General features: G+C 43.3%; 1 protein-coding gene across 1 annotated transcript in view; it reads right to left on the bottom strand.

Moving 5' to 3' along the window:
• The window catches only part of PPARGC1A (PPARG coactivator 1 alpha), a 97,261-nt gene extending 80,160 nt beyond the window's left edge, over positions 1–17,101 (bottom strand). Inside the window, exons 1-2 of the mRNA XM_006207014.4 lie at positions 16,936–17,101; positions 11,807–11,986 (exon numbers count right to left, since the gene is read on the bottom strand). Of these exons, the coding sequence (XP_006207076.1) occupies positions 11,807–11,986; positions 16,936–16,983 (228 nt within the window). The 5' untranslated portion in view covers positions 16,984–17,101. The remainder of the gene's footprint in view (positions 1–11,806; positions 11,987–16,935) is intronic.
• Positions 17,102–17,375: the final 274 nt, after the last annotated feature.

The raw sequence follows: 17,375 nt of genomic DNA, 5'->3' as shown, positions 1-17,375 counted from the left end.
TGCTGTGCTTCTCAATACGCAGTGCGTAGGACTCCGTAAATCCTAGGGTCCCCCCTGCCCTTTACAAAGAGTCTGTCCCACTGCCCTGCACTTGTTGGACCCTACGCCTGGGCTCTTGGTTTGGAACAGAAGTTCCCACTAGCTAGGAGAAATGCAATCTAGCCAAATTCCACTCCAAGGGGAAGGCATTTCTGCAGATGGTAAGTGCAGCAACCCAGAGGAGGGCAGAGCTGATCGGTTCGCGATGATCAGGATACACAGGCAGGTGGAGAAAGCCCTCGCTTTGCTTTCTCTATCAGAGGGCTTATCTCGCTTGATTTCAAAGCCCTGTCCTCATCACTAACCCTGAACTTCACGGCACCATGGACTTCGTCCACACTTGACCACTGTATCCCTGGGAAGTAGCAAGGAGACAGGCGTGCTAAGGATTGACAGTAGTTATATTTTATGAGTGGGTAAACAAATCAGTGAGAGAATAGAGCCACTTTAAAAACCCAGAAGCAGGGAGACTTGTGAAAATACACAAACGGTGGAGACTGGAAGCTTTGGCCAGCAAGTGGTTTCTTCTATGAGATACGGTGATCACCCACACCACAAGTGATGTGGGACCAAAGGCCGGTGTTAGTCGTACTCCTCCGTACAATACGCATTTGAAAGCACTGCCCTGAGGTTTGAAAGTTAGCAACTTAACCGGGGAAATCCATACGATTGCAGAGACAGCCAGCTCCGTCTTCTGTCTCCGGGCCATTTGAAGGAAGATGGGGAGGACTGAACACATCTAAGAATTTCTCCAAAGTGAAAAAGGACTTGGCATCAGTTTGTCCTCAGGGCCAAAATATCAGTCGCTGTGGAAATCGGTCTCTGTGGTTCCTCCCCGGCAACTGATGAGTATGTTTCCTTTGTCCCTTTTTTCTCCTTTCAGTAAATTGCACATTTAGTACAGTCATTTCTTTGCTGTCCCTCTCTAAATTCTCTGTCGTGGGAAAATTTGATCAAACTATCCAGCCTTCACAATTACCCAGGACTCTGATACTGAATTAAGAGTCAACTGGAGGGAAGAGAGAGCTTGCCAGAGGATAGTCAGAGAATTTCATGACAATTAGCACTGACGCGCGCACTACAAGAATAGAAAAAAAAATTGCTTTAAAGGAGAACAAAAAAAGCTACTCACACATACGCAACCCCAAAAAAGCCTGCAAGCACTGGCTGAAAATGATACCATTGGATGACAGAACAAACACACCAGATTAGCCAATTAGCATTCACCCAGGAAAAGCAAGCACTTTGGAGTGAGGGGAGAAAGGAATCCATCAGCAGTAATACCAACTTTACAATAGCCCTGACTGTTTATCTGCCCAAAGGAAGTGCTACCACCCCACTTTCTCGTGACCCTCTCGACAATTCTGGGGGAAAAAAATGTTAGTTCAACGTTATCGCAAGCCGGAATATGACTCTATTTATGTGACAAGTTGACAACATACAATTTCATGCTTGTTGAACTGATCGGTGTTATATATTCACTGTGAATATTTTGAAGCCTCACCATTATAAATATGAAACAGTATACACTTATTCAAAATAACTCCAGCAGTGGCAATTTATAGCTGGGTGGTTTATGCTCTTACGGAGTCCAATGCCGCCTTAAGGGGCCGCGGCGCCCAGAAACAGATGTGAAGTGTGACGACGACCAGAAGGGCCTGACGATGACCTGAGGGAGGCAGGCTATTCCATTCTGGTCTGCAGGGCAGCTGACACTGGTTTGTATTTAGATATGTGACTGGTGAGAACACTGTGTCCTTAAAGAGCTGTTTAAACACGGGCCAAGCCATTTGTCTCCCGGACTAATTATTTTACCACCCTGCAATGGCAAGTAGCACTTTTTTTTTTTCCCTTTTAAAAGAAAAAAAGAATGTGAACATGCATGCACACACACAGGCGCACATTTCCACTGTGCTGTGTAAAGCTACAGACAGTGCTTTAAACCTTGGTCACGTCAGGTGAATGTTGGCAAGGGATCCGGAACGCGCACATAACAGGATTGTACCACTTTTTCGATCAGGTGCTTGGGGACAAGACGAGGCCACAGACCATCAAATCCTAAGCTGTTCCAGCCGCTGTTTTTGGTCAAGGTGTCTCCTCCTTTCTCTCCTCCCCTTCTTTCTTTCTCTGAGCAAGTTTCAACCAATTTGCAAGTGTTCGCTTCCGCAAGGACAAATTTGGAAGAGTGAAGAACAACACAATTTATCCAAATGTGGAAAAAAATGAGGGAACCGGGCGCCTTGCTAAGGCTAGATATCAAAAATTTGCATAAGTAGTTTCCCAACGACAGAGGTGCTACTTGGAACAAAATAAATTGCTTGTATTGTATGCAGGGCACAAACCTTGACCAAGTTTGTGGTTGCTTCCCAGCTCCTATGTTTGAGGACACACAGACAGTCCCGCTCAGAAGCCCGATCTGTTTGCCCTCTGTAGGTAGAGCTAAAAGGATAATAGTTTATTTATTATTTCATTTAATTATTTGTTTCTGGGTAGACCTAAAAGGGTTATTGTTTACATAGAAATCTGTATTTGACTAAGAGAAATAAATTAAAAATATTTGAAATATGAATTACGCTGCTCCAGGATTTTCTAGTAATTCTTGTTTCCTTTCCGTTTGTTTGTTTGCTTACGATCAGGTAATGCCCTCAGCTCTTATTTGGAGATCTAGCAATGGATTCACTGACCAGAATCCTGGATCCCTTTTGAAAGATTTTAATCAGAGTGTTTTAGAACTTCCCCACGCCAGTGAAGTTTGTTCTTCAACATCGACATCTCTTTCTACTCTTCCTGTTGGACTGAAGTGACGGTCTGTCTAGTAAATCCAGCCCACAAGATAATATAATCACATACATTCATTTCTCAGAGACCTTGGCGGTTCTTATCTCCTTGCTTTTATGATCTCTCATGAACAGCCAGGAATAGCAATTTGCGGCCTGTGTGTACAGCCATCTTCGTCTGAACTTAGCCTTCTCCTCTTTTATCACATGGCGATATTCTGCAGCTCAATCCCATTTGCCACAGCAAAATTCGCGCTGAGCTCCATTTTGGAATAATGTTAAGTGCTCTCCGTGTGTATGGTACGTATCAAACATGCGATGGAGGGCGATTATCATTTCAATGAGCTTTTTATTAATAGAAGGTGGTGTGTGTGCTTTGCTTAGATTGACTGATGTGCTGCCCACTGTACATTGTCGCCAGAAGCTATTTAGTTTGTGGCCGTCAGTGTCTCAGACAAGCAGCTCTGCGCCTCTCACCGTCCTGGTTTCTTCCAGGTGCTTTGCTCAACTTCACTTTAGCACAATATCTCCCAGAACATTAAACACCAGGCTCGAGTTCCGCGTTAAATCACAATCGTTTCCTATTAAGTGTTCTAAGCTACCCATTTTTATTAACAGTTGCTTTATTAAATCCTTAATAACATAGATAGACTAGTTAGTTAATTTGTGTGTTGAGCCATGGATGTTAATTTGTAAACATAATAACATACTGCAATCATTTGCATAATAGCATTTTAATCTTTTTAGTAAAAGCTGTAATTCCCTACAAAGTACACTGCAGTAGAAACTAAGTGACTATTGGTAATAATACAAAAGGCCTTAAAATTCTGATCCTATTATAGTGTTGGAACAGACCCAAACTGCTTCCATAATCTTTGAAATGTTACTGTTCTCTGATTTAGGTGTCTGTGTCAGGAATAAAAATGAAGTAACCCTGGTAGCAGCAGACGATTTCCTACGTGTAATTTAGTATTCACTAAGCACCCGCACTTCGCAAATAGCTCTGAGGCTTTCCTTCAAAGTTCAGAGCTCCAACTCTGCACACTGTGCGAGAAACGCCAAGGAATTCACTCGAAACTTGGACGTGCTGCGTGCGGACCGGGCTCTGAGAACCCGCGCTGGTGCAGCACAGGGAGGGCCATTGGCCACCGAGGGATTGGTTTCGGCGTTGCCTTGCTCCTCCCTAATCAGCCTGCACTTACCTCCTTGAACTGACTGCTTCTGAGCAGAAGTTTGGAAGAGAATGAAAAAGTGGGGGAAATAGTTTAACAAAGCTACTTCTGAGAAAGAAAAAACAAATATGAACTCTAGAGGGGGCTTGATGTCTAGAGCCCATTGACACCAATCACAAGACTGGCCAAAAAGAAGAGAGAGAGAGAGAAAAAAAAGGAGAGGGGGTAGTTGTTTAAAAGTCAGGCCAAGTCATTTTACGCAAGATCTGGTAATTCATTAATCTATCCGGCTGCAAACCATGAATGAATAACCTGCCCTAGTAATGGAGATGGGCAGGTCTACAAAGTATCAGTGTTTAGAATCTGAAACTATGCAAATGATTCTATCCTTTTGGAACAGAAAAGGCACAAAAGTACCTCCTATCATCGCTTTAGGACAAATGGCATAATGGATAAGAAGTCATTTATCTTCGTAAAATTTTGCCTGAGCCAAGAGTACGAGGGTGTATTTCCTTGTGTCTCTCTCTCCCCTTTTCTCTTGCTCTCACTTGAGCACTTCAGCATCTTCAACAGGCTACAGTAAAACCCAGAATCCTGCTTTGCCTTCAAACTCTACCTCAGGGTGCACAGTCCTGAAAGTAACCTGACAGGTTAGAGAAGAAGGGAAAAAAATGGCCCTTACAAAATTGTTTTATATCTCAGGTGATTCCTTTTATAAAACCCACGATAAAAGTTCTCATTGCTAAAAGAACAGGCACATAATTATAGGAACAGATTAATCTTGTTTAAAATGTGAAGTCTGGGCTGGGGAACAGGAGAAGAACAGTTTGGCTTCGGGTCTCTAATGTTCGTCTTTTTATCTGCTCTGTGTGTTGATCTCACTCAGAGGTGAGCCATCTGCTGGGCTCTGTTTCCACGACATTGCAATGCAGATGGGGACGTGGACAAACAGACACGGCGTAGGTATGAGGTTCCTACGCAAGCACACACAGTTGTTATACAAATAGACAGTTTGTCCCATGCAGCATCCTGAATCTTGATCACTTTAACCATGACTAATACCTCTGAAGTCAACCTAAGGGGCAATGAGCCACTGTTTTCGTGATTCCTCTCCAATTTTTCCTCCTTGTCAATGTGGGTCTCCACTTTTTGGCTCCAAAGATATCCAGGCAGAGTAATTTCTAGTTAAATGACCCACCTGAGGGTCCAGGACGTAAGCCTGTGATAGGCTCATAAAATGACTCGCCTCCTTCTTGGAGTGGCCGGAGTATCAGACATGAAAGAGCTGGTCTCCACCCCACAAAAACACAAACTAGTGTGTCCTGCAATGACAGCGCCTCATGAACTGCCTGGATTCTCACTTTCCAAACTGCACATGGCTAAGAACTAGACTGACTGCCATGAAACCCAGCAGCCGACCTCATCTTTTGTAACCACAGCTTATGCTAATGAAAGCAATCATCAGGAAAGTACTAGTAATGGTAAGTATCAGGTAACCAGCACACTGCGACTTACTCTTTATTAGGAGGGGTTAATGCCAAGAAACATGGCCCGATGGGGTCAGAACTCCTGAGCTGTATTTTTCCAGTGGTCAGCATGATGGCAGGGCAGAAACAGGGTGATAAACCAGATGTTCCCAAGATAAGGCAGATGTTATCGGAGCCTAAAACGGTCTTTCAGTGAGATGTGTGGATGAACACACACCCAAACAGAAAACACACACAAGAACACTATTTAGTCTCCCTGCCAGATAAGCCAGCAGAAGTAAAGCAGCACAGGCTGGGTCAGACTGTTGCTTCCTGATTTGTGACTCTCCAAGATGAACATCGAACTGATTTATACCCAGACTTTGGAATTTTGTGGTAGACTACAAATGCAAAGATAAGTACAACATAAATTTTTAAAATACTCCATAAGTCTCCATGAGTTTCAACATTCTTCAATGTTCTCACGTTACAGCCAATTATCTCCCCACTTAAATGGCTATTATTTTCTTACTTGAAGTCTATGTTCTCCTTAAGTGTCATTACCGAGTGTGGCAAAAAATCTGGTGGTGGGCCGTAAATTTAATTTAAATGACAAACATTTATTGATTGCAAATCGGAAATTCCAGAAATCTTCAAGCAGTGATGATTGTAAATTAATTCGGTCTCCCCGCCTAACAAAGGAGAATTTATTCTCCTGATGATTAAATTAAGGTGAGGTTGTTTTGACACGCATTTTCTTCTCTGTTTGTTTTGTGAAAATTCCAAGAGGTTTGCCATTCATAGAAAAGTCTGCCTGACCACGGGCACAGTCTGAAGCAGGAATTCATGACCATGGAAGGCTACAGAATTTCCTCCAAGGAGACAAGTGAGCAAAAGCAGACACCATGTAAATCTGCGGATGGGGTTAAATATGTTCTGCCCCTGAGGCAGCAGGGAGATGGAGAGCCCCTCCGTAAAATGACTCACAAGTCCAAGAAAGTCCTCCTTAAGGTGGGCAGAAACTTCAGCGGGGGGAGAGAGCGCCATGCGGCTCTGATTCTCTTTGGAGTATTTTTGACTTTGCATGCTTTGCCGCCTCCCTCTCTAACCTAACTCATATTTATCAGGGCTCATGGAATTTTCCTCCAAGGCGCTTCGAGTTTTGTTCCCTGGATGCCATCCCCTCTGCTGTCACCTTGTCCCTTCCCTGCACCTGCATCGCATGGGGTTTGGAAGGCAGCAGAGCCTGCTGTCAGATTTCCTCTACTTCCTGCTTGTCCTGAGCTCTTAACGACTATCAGAAGGATCTCTCTTAAATACCAGCTCCATCAGATTGCCCTCCTGCTAAAAATCCCCAGTGCTACCCTAATTGCTATTGTGGGAACTCTGAACACTTCCAACCTGGTTCTCACGGTTTGCTATAATTTTGGACCCACCCTAAATCCAAACATACTTCCCTTACTCCTACATCGCCATTAATATATATTGTACTTTGAGTAAGCCAAGCTCCTCCACTTCATTCTCCCTCTGTGAAAGCACTTCACTCTTATTCTCTTATCAGCCTTGGCGACATTTACATGTATATGTGCATACACACAGTCCTGCAATATTTGCCAAGCGCATATATATATATTTATATATAACCCTATGTTTATAAATATACCTGTGCACATATACATGAATATATACAGTCTTCCATTGTTCTCCAGTTGCTGAAATATATGAACATATACATATATATGTATATTTGTATACGCAGTCTTCCATTATTTGCTAATTGTTTTTCATTTCACCATTTGCTCTCCTAAACAAGATTAAAAGTTCTTTAGGAAATAGGTCTTCTGCACTTTATATGTAATCTTCACATGACCTAATGCAGTTTGCACCATCAATAAATATGTGGTGGTCAACTCACCCGTTAGGTTGCAATTATGTATTGAGTAGGTATTTTCCCCTGTTTTCTAAGGAAACATCTAGAAAAATTTCAGTGAACAAGACAAGCTGGTTCCCTAATCCCAAAATGCTCAGTCTTTTGAATAGCCAAGATTCGGTTTTTTTAACTTTTTCATAAGTATATACTATATGCCCATTTTAGGAAAAAAAATAGAATATAACTGAAAGTCAAAGGGAAAAATGTAAAATCACCTATATTCCCACCAGAATGATCAAATACTCTCGAAAGCTCCCGCCCGGCATTCCCTTGGTGGTCGAGAACAGGACACCTTACAGACAGGTAACAGGAAACCACCCTTCTTCTTTCGCAAAAGTTTGCAGTATCAGACCTTCCTGAGAGTTCCAGCAACTACCCGACGTGACAGCTGGCCGCAGTTGAGAGCCCTTCTCTCCCCATTAGCAAAGGCAGGCTTCAGAACGTATTATGAATAATGACCTAGAGACAACTACATTCTCACTCACCGTGTTCTAAAGAACCCCAAGTAGCTGCATGCAGAAGTCACAGACCAATGAATGAAAGATGCCCATTCAGTGGAATCAAGGAGGCACTAAAGCAGAGGTTAAAATAAAGCAGAGACAAGGTGGCCCACAGGGTCCCAGCAGAGTCCATGTGCTATTTAACCGAGCCCCCTGCCACCCAACTTTACATGCTGCCGTGCTGTAAAAGTAGCTCTTTATTCTCCTCTTTCAAACAATGCACAAAGCAACAGAGAGAAGGAAGTTGTGTTGCAATATTCTGAAACATAAATCTTGCTACCAGCCGGTCCAAGGACAGCATCCTGTTTTCCTGACACATGGCTCGGATTCACTGGAAGCTGTACCTATAGGCCTCGTGTCCTGTTTTGCTAAGTGGCTTCTGAATCATACCTGGTCACCTGCATTTACACATCCAAACACAGGTTGTGCAAGCAAAGATCGCTGTTTGCGTGCCCAGTTACACAACCGGCATGTACAACTGCTCCCACTCAGGGAGACACCGGTTCCCAAATTGTGACATTCAATCTCATCCTTTCTTCTTCTTAAGTTTAATAAAAATTAAACTTAGATTCCAATGTGTGGAAGAGGCCACAGGAAGAAATTTCTACTTATTCCCAGCATCTCAACATTCTGCAATCCTATCTGTAACTCTAAATACCCCTTTCTTCCTGCTTTGATTAGAATTCAGAAATCCTGTGGCCAGTTTCCAGCGGTGTCATCAATGTGCTCCTTAACTCAGGGAAAAGGGTTTAACTCCTCGGTGCCTTATTTTATTCTGGGAACCGGAGGGAGATAATGCTTGTTATTGGCAGATCAGAGGTGGCAGAGACCGTGACTGTTGGGCTTGCTCAAGTACAAGGCCTTCGCAAATGTGATGAGGCAGGGCTTTGAGAACTGGAAGAAAGTGAGGGAACACAGGTGAAAGTCCGCTGTGAGAGGTTTAAAGTCACAGGCACTGGGAAAAGAAAAAAAAAAAAAAAGCCTTCCGGGAAAGGCAGCTTTGGTAGGAGCAAAAAGCTGTCGCCATTCAAGGGTTATTCTGGTGCATACGGAGCTTTCACAGGGGAAGAGGGGAAGACACAATTTTAGAATTCCACCTATGCTCAAAACACACTTTTTTTTTCCCTGTTAGAGAAAAGATGTCTGAGTTTAACGCTGGAGGCCACAGGGCAGCGGCAGCCCTGCTGTATGCAAATGCTGAGAAAGCTCTCTGCTGCCGTGTGTACGACGAGAATTGCCACATACGGCCTCACCCTTTGCATAGACAAAGAGGAATAGGTTTGGTGACATCAGAGAAAACTGTCATGGGGATTTATCTACACAGTCACTTTTGCTCTCCGCCCCTGAGAGAATTCCGGACGTATCAGTCCCGAGACCCTGGCCATCTCGATAATTTTACACCACAGCTTCTAATTCTTCATATCCTGTATCCTAACTCTATGCTCTCTCTCGGGAATCTGACCAATGCATCTTTAGTGTTTTCTAAAAAGGAATTTCAGTGACTTTTTTTTTTTTAAAAAAACAAGGTTTCTTCACTTCAGCCCTGTTATCATTTGGGGCCAAATAATCTGTTGTTGTGGGGAGCTGTCCTGTGCAATGTAGGATTTTTAGCAGCATCTCTGGTCTCCACCCACTAAATGCCAGGAGCATCTCCCAGCCCCGAGTCCTAACAATTAAATATACCTCCAGACAGCGCTGAGCGTCCCTGGGCAGGCAAAACTGCCTTCGGTTGAGAACCTCTGGTTTAAAGACCTAGTGAGAGATTGAATGACATAAACCTTGTGTTTTAGAGTGTTGCAAACAATTCTGTCAGGGGTAGAAAGTTACAGTAGAAAACAAAAGGGGGTGTCTTTCTGTAGCCTAGGCACCTAGAGATACCTAACTAGTTGCTGGACTAAGTCTCCCGAAGGTGTAAATGAGAAGTACCTCAGGCAGGTGCCAGAACACGAAATATGGGGACATAAGGACACGGAAAAAGTTGTATTTTTTGCACCCAGCCCGCCAGGGAGGCACTGACTGCCATGCCACCCCTGCCCCCACCTTTTAGTTATTCCTTAACCATCTTCTACAAAATACATGGCACTCACCCAATACGAAATAGCCGATTTTGAGATTTTTAGATAAGAGGTCTATAGAGATGGACATTTTTTTCAAGTACTGTTTATTTAATGCAGCATGACTTAAAGTGGGCCTGTAACCTGACAAGTGTACTGAATGAGGAATGTTCAATTTACCAGTTCGAACCAGCCAAGTCCTCGCATGAACTTTCCAGGACCCGGCTGAGAAGCCTGGGAAAGTATAACTAACCACAAACCCTCAGTGCTTCCTGCACCTGATTCCTCCTCCCCAGCCTTAACTCCATTACCTTAAGCACTCTTCTAAGACCCGCTTAATGCTCCAGACGTATTATAAATCCTGGCCGTCGACGGAGCCCAGAGCCACCTCGGTTCACCAGCTATATACCTGCTCCCATGTCAAGCAACACTGAAAGAAAAGATTCTGTTCTATTTTTAAATATATTGAGCAAAGAAGCAGCTTGATATGTCTTTGTAAAGGATGGCTGTCACCCAAATTCAGCGTTATTCTATTTTTATCAATGATAATAGACTGTGAAGTCAGATAACTTTGGGGTTCAAAGCCCTCATCTTTATCAACTGTGTGATTTTGGGAAAATCACTTAGCCTCTCTGAGACTCATTGTCTGCATATGTAAAATGGGAATAATAAGAATAGTACTTAAACTACAGGTTGCTTTGAGGGATGAGTGCAGTGGCATCCGTAAAGCCAAGAGTGTCCCAAAATGTTGGCCATTCTCTTATTATTATTACTGTTACGAACACACTATATCCATCGTTCACTCATTATTCAAGAAGCACTTACTCCACACCTTCTGTGTGCTGGAAAAACTCAGTAAATACTGTAAAATTGGTTTTCTTAATGACTCAATAAACATTTATTCAGTGCCTTTTATGTGCCGGGTGCTGGAAAAACTCAATAAATATTGTAAAATTGGCTTTCTTAATGACTCAAGATTTCAACCAAATAACACTGAAGTATAAGAAATGTCTCTGCTGGTGGATAAAAAACACATTTAAAGTGCTTTGTATGGACCCTGGCACATGGTAGGTAGAAAATGTTAGACGGTGATGGAGGGGCTGGTGGTTGTCGTATTGAAAACAAGTTGATTGGACAATCGTTATTCAGTTCACTTGCCAGAGGACCCTCTTAATGTCTGTCCCATAGGAAACTATTTATCTTCAAGTAAGTGAGAACTGATCTTGTGAGAAAGAACTTCTTTTCTCAAAGTAACCCTTTAGCAGGTGCAGATTAACATTCTTTCTTATAGGGTAGGCTTATGATGAAGAGTCTAGAGTCTGGGAGGGAATTCTCACTACTGAAAGGTAAATTAATTTTGACTCACTTGTAAGTAACTATTAGAGTAGCTGGGTTTCGAAGGTTCCATGGCATAGAGAAATCAGAGTTATAATCAAAAATACAACCGTAATAATACGAGTTGCTCACCTACTTCACAAGATAGACCTTGGTTAAACAGACATGCATTCTTTTATATTTTATATGAATTTACATGAGGTGTCATTTTCTGTGGGAAACAGACAGGAATAAAGAGGTTTAGACACGTGTTCTTCTTTGTCACTCATTCTTCCATAGTCCCTTAGTCTTTCAACAGAGTTTGGTGCACTCTATTGTGGGTCCTTAGGGCCTTGGTTCTCAAAAATAAATAAATAAAAGGTCCATTTGTTTTCCAAATGTTATTTTTCCACGAAATAGGAAGTGCCTAAGTCTGGGAAAAAGTGTTTTGGTGACAGCAAAGTAAGAACTCGTTATGCTTCCAGGCCAAGGATGTTAGTGTGGCCCAAGTCAAGTTCAACGAGAAGTGAATTTTCACCAAGGGTTGTCCTTACCTCAAATATGTTTGAAGGCTCATTGTTGTACTGATTGGATATGATTTCTGATTGGTCACTGCACCACTTGAGTCCACCCAGAAAGCTGTCTGTATCCAAGTCGTTCACGTCTAGTTCAGAAAGGTCAAGTTCAGGAAGATCTGGGCAAAGAGGCTGGTCTTCACCAACCAGAGCAGCACACTGCAGGAGGCAGGAGGGGGGGAAAAGGCTTTCATTAACTGCAGGAATTTATTAAACTGCAATAGCATGTGATAGGAATTAAGCCTGGTTAATTCAACGACACCACCAAAGCTGGTTTCCAGGGTTTTAGTCACCAGAAAAAACACCCTAAATTCTTTAACTCACTTTGCTCCCAAAGGGTACTTTGCCCGAACCATTCCATCCAAAATTCTACCTCTAAATCCCTAGTCAATGTTATGCTTCCATGAAGCCTTCTCGGATTCACCCGGTTAGAAATCAACTAGATTTGCTTGCACCTCTTTGATAGTTAACACTTTACCAAGTTTCAAATTGTTTTTTGATTAACAAATGCAAAATTTCACTCTATCCTCAGAGTATAACTCCTTTGAGAGACGGACACAAATTTGATTTCACCTTGGAATTGTCATCACACATAATAAAGACAAAATAAATGATTACTAAATGAGAAATAGGATATAAGAACTATACTAGGAAAACTTTCTCCACTCATTCTCCCTTTAACCATTATAATCTGTGTAATTCACTTAGCAACTAATGATGCAAAGTCCTTTAACTTGTCTATGGTTCTGTTGAATTGTTATTTAAATCTTTTTTTCATGAGCCTCTGAACTTCATTTCAAACAGGTCAAAAGCAAGACCCTTGAGAGGAAGAACAAAAATCTTTTTTTTATGCCCTTTGTATTTTTCACTATGTGTAACTTGCAAGTCTTGTGTGTTGGTATGTGGGTGTGTGTATGTATGTAAATGATTGGCATCATCTGACGTCTGAAAAGAAAAACCAGTAGGGCACACCACAACTACGTTTTTGTTCATCATTTATATATGCCTCAACTGTGCTCTAAGTGAGTTCACAAAAACTATCTTTTTTCCCCTTTGGAGTTTTAAAAATGATTTCAATATATTTGAGAGGCTAAAAATATCCTTGATGGTGACTGGACTGCTTGTCACCTTCTTGCCGAGAGTAGGTGGTCTTTTAACTGTTCCACACTGTGGCTTTTTTAAGGAAAGTGGACCCCCTTCCCAATGAGGTGGATTTCTAACCTCAGACCAGCTATCTGACTGCTGATTCATCACTGCAAACTGTGAAGAACCCTGCGGAAACCTCCGATTGCAGGGGTCTGATGATGCCAGAGCCCCAGGGACTTCGTCCACCTGCGAGCTGAGGGGTCTAAATCGGCAGGTGCACACTCTGAGGTGATGCCCTCTTGGCCCTCCCTTCCAAGGTCGGGATTGCTGCTGGGGACTTGTTCACATCCAGGCAGCAGTGGGGCCTGAAGCTGAAGATGCTGCTTGACATTTAGATTTTGAATAAAATAAGTTTTATGCGGATTTTTTTTTTCAGGCACCCCTGTCATCCCTGGCAGGCTACATTACACGGGTCATATGCAGCAGTGTGATCATCAGCGCCACGCTGAGAAGTAGGTACTGGGTAATGGAGTCAGCAGTTGGTAAGGGGAGGCTGGGAAGAGCCTGAAAATTCCTGCAGTTCCTCCCTAAGACCACGGGGCCCCATTGGGATCCCAGGTTGCAGGCACAGAGGTACTGCAGAGACAGGGCCATCTCCTTCCTTATCATTGTATTGGACTTTCCTTTTTAATTATCGGAGTTAGCCTAAAGTTACAGAAGGGTATACTCGACAAGGTTTCTAAGGAAGTGGAGGCTGGGCTGAAGGGACCTCGTCTGGTCCAATGTTCGTGTTTTGTTGTGGGTGTAACACTTCCCAGCCTCCGCACTTGCCCACTGCTTGTCCTCCAATCACAAACGCACAGCGTTAACTCCTCCACTGCAAAAGACGAGGTGACTCAGAGACCAGGCGCTAACTTTTTCAGTGGTGCAAAAACCACTAGGACTGGGGGGACAGTCCTTAAAATACAAAGCACAAGCAACAGGAACAGCAACAAAAATTAAAAATAAGTTAGAAGACGTAGGATCTCTATGTCTGGCTTAAACTCCTCGGGTGGAGAACCTAGTTTAGAGCCCGTGTCCTGGAATGCTGAGAGCGCCCTACCGATTGGTGAGCGGCTTCTGTCTCTGTAACAACCCTCTCGGGCATGGCTTCTTCAAAACCCTTCAACCTTTCAGAAAGATGTATTTTTCAGTAACTTTTGAAAACCACTGAAAAGATCAGATCCATTTCGTGTATTCCACTCTGCTGTAATTCACAGATTTCTTTCCTTTCCTTTGCTCTCACTCTGTCTCTCTCATTTTTGCTTTTATGTTATAGTTGAAAAATGTGCCTTTGCTCCTGCCAATGTTGACGTGCTAATAAAATCAGGGCTTCTGAATGTGGCATTATCCTGATAATCTAAAACACATTAGTGGTAGCAAATGTTCCTGTTATTAATTTATATTTGGCCTTTGGATGATGCCAGACTTAACCGTCCAAGCCCTGTAACTGTCCTCAGCTGACATCTTGATATTTACTGTTTCCCTATACATCTGTAACAGGTGTGCTTTATTGCAATTACAGAGACACATTCTACTGCTTCTTTGCAACTATGACAGCTCTTTCGCCACCACAGCCTTAATTTTATAATAAGATTTAAGAGGATAAAGCAGTCACTAAACACAAAAGGCTAATTATTGTACGTTATTTCACCCCAACAGATTTTTCTCTTAGTTAAGGAGCCGACAATAAATTAGCTTCACTGCACGGATGATAATGAATCATTATAATTAAGTATAATTCTCCATTAACCTTTTGGAGGTTTTTGTGCCATTGATGGTAAATTTTAAAGAGAGAGAGAAGAAAGAGTGGACTTGGCCACATTCATTACATCAATGAAGAAAAGAATCTTACTTCTTAAAAAAAAATTAGTCAAGACAGGGTTGGGGGTAGGGCGGGGGTCAGTAAAGAGTGACAGTCTTAGTGGAGTTTGTGTCATGTGAACTGCCTATCAATCTTAGTAACTTTACTGGACACCACCTTCATTAAACTGAAGCACTGTGGACTCTGAGTAGCCATAGGGATACAGGCCTTTATTAACCAATGTGCTGTCCTGTCATTATGTGCAAAAGGGCAGAATACGTTTTAGGATGACAGCAAACATTAATGATTCAAAAAATGAAAGCAGCCTGCGCTACCTGCTGCTCGTAATATTTTAGCCTGGCGGAGGTGATTCCCAGGGCTGCCGCCGGGAAGGCAGGACTGCTAGCAGTTTGCTGCCTCCGGTGCAACAGAGAAGCGACTGGCCGGTCTCAGCCGGCCGGACAACTCAATCCACGGCTGGACAATTAGCCCGAGACCTCACCTCCTGAAGAGCAAAATTAAAGAGTCACTGTTCTCAACGCTTCTGATGCATATTTGAAAATGACTGCAGGAACTCCGATGATTAAAATAAATCTGCCATATTTCCATAGGATCTAGTTCCTCAATCAACTCCTAGCGGCATCAGGAATAATACATGATGGAAAAATGAAACTACAGCAGCTGAGCCCCACAGCCCCAGCCAGGCAAGCGACCCACAGGACACTCCAGCTCCTCGAAGACAATGAGGACTTTGAAGCCACTTGGAACCCTGACTCATAATAGCTGCAGGCCATATGAATTATCCATATCTAGTCCCCCTTACCGAGAAATCACAAGAAGATAAGAACAATTACAATCCGCAAAGAGGCATCTGCCAAGGCGAGAGAGGGTAAACGGAGCCAGCATTTGCAGACCCAGCGAAGAGTTAAGAATCCAGGGCATGCCTCGCTAGATAGGAAAAATGCACTCGCCGACGGCCTCGGCCAAATCATTTTCACTTTAGATGTGTATCGCCGCACCACATGGACATCTTATTTAATCAAATCACGTGTAGCCCTTGATCCTCCCCTTACCCTACGTGCCCCCAGCTTCCCAGAGGACGCACTCCCAGCCCTGTGCCAGATTCATTGTTAGCCGCCCAGATCCTCCCTGCAACTCAATTCGGGTCCATCTCACCAGAGTCCACAGAAAGTTTCGCTTGTTTCCCAAGTTGGCCAAACTTTCTGAGAACATTCCATTGTGTTGAATGCAAACACGCCGCGGTCCTCCGTCCCCCCCCCACCGCTAGTCACTCTAGACTCCAGAGATTACGAGGAAACCGGCTCGCTTTTTTTCCTCCTGTATGAACTGTAGCCAGCAGAGGCTGGAATTGATGTATTGCCGTCTATTTTTGCACAAGCAGCGAGCAGCTCCACACACCGTCCTGCATAAACTCTATTCTCTCTCCGGCTTCAGGCAGCTCTCCGTGGTACAGAGAGATTTAACCATTGGCTTCCCTGCCACCGAGGCGAATGGAAAACCTCGCACTGTAAGGCATATATATATATATATATATATTTTTTTTTATCTGCCGGCCAAAGCTTTCAACCACATACAGGAGTTTTAAAGGAATCAGCTTTGTTGTTTTTTGTTCTGTGGGAAAAGCAATCTAAAATAGCCCAGCAGGATTATTTAGGATTTTGTGAGTTCTCTGTCTGATGAACGGAGAGAGTAGGAAAAAAAAATCCAGACTAGAGTCAAAACTGACTATATCTGAGCACATCCATTTTAATATTCTTATCTTTATCTTATTATAAATAGAAATGGCATTTTTCCAACCAGGCCACTAAACACCACTGGAAAGACTTTAGCCTCTGATTCATATCAATATCTTGGAGCATAAATATTGCATATGAGTAGAAACAGAGCCAAAGGCACATGGAAAGAGTTTCTAACTGCAACAGATACTGATGACAGCAGCTAAGCTTTGATTTGCTCAAGGTATCTCAGAGCCACCTTAAAATAGCAAACTTATTGGAGTTGAGATAAGATAGAGATTCCCTTCCAAAAGCTGCTGCCCGGGCTACTTTTCTGCCTCCTCTCCTCGCCCAAGCCCAAGCCCTTCCCCCCTTACAGGAATAATTGCATCGCGAGGGAAGCTTCGGTCCTGGCTGCAGTGCCGAGCCCAGCCCCGGCTCACCTCGATGTCACTCCATACAGAGTCCTGGTTGCACATGTCCCACGCCATCCAGCTCCTGAATGACGCCAGTCAAGCTGTTTCAACTCCAATCCACAGTGACACAGAGCACACACTCATGCAGGCAACCAGCCCCTTACTGAGAGTGAACTGAAGGCACCTGTCTTACTACAGTCCCCAGTCACATGACAAAGCTATTAAAAAGTAGGCTGGGCTGTCACTCACCCAGCCTCCCTTCTCCTGTGCTGCCTGCTGCTGAAACTCGTGACGTCACTCAAAGGCAGCCCTCTGCCTCAGTGAAGTAACGCTTAAAAAAAAAAAGAAAAAAAACAGAAAGAGGAAAGAAAGAAAGGAAACACTTGGACTTTTGGAGGCTTCGAGCATCATGCTGTGACTAAAGCCAGCTTTGAATGCCACTGACTCTAAACGGAGCCCTGGCCATA

This window comes from Vicugna pacos, chromosome 2 (assembly GCF_048564905.1).
Source record: "Vicugna pacos chromosome 2, VicPac4, whole genome shotgun sequence".
Lineage (NCBI taxonomy): Eukaryota > Metazoa > Chordata > Mammalia > Artiodactyla > Camelidae > Vicugna > Vicugna pacos.
The sequence above is the reverse complement of the archived record's forward strand: the minus strand, read 5'-3'. Positions and strand labels throughout refer to the sequence as shown.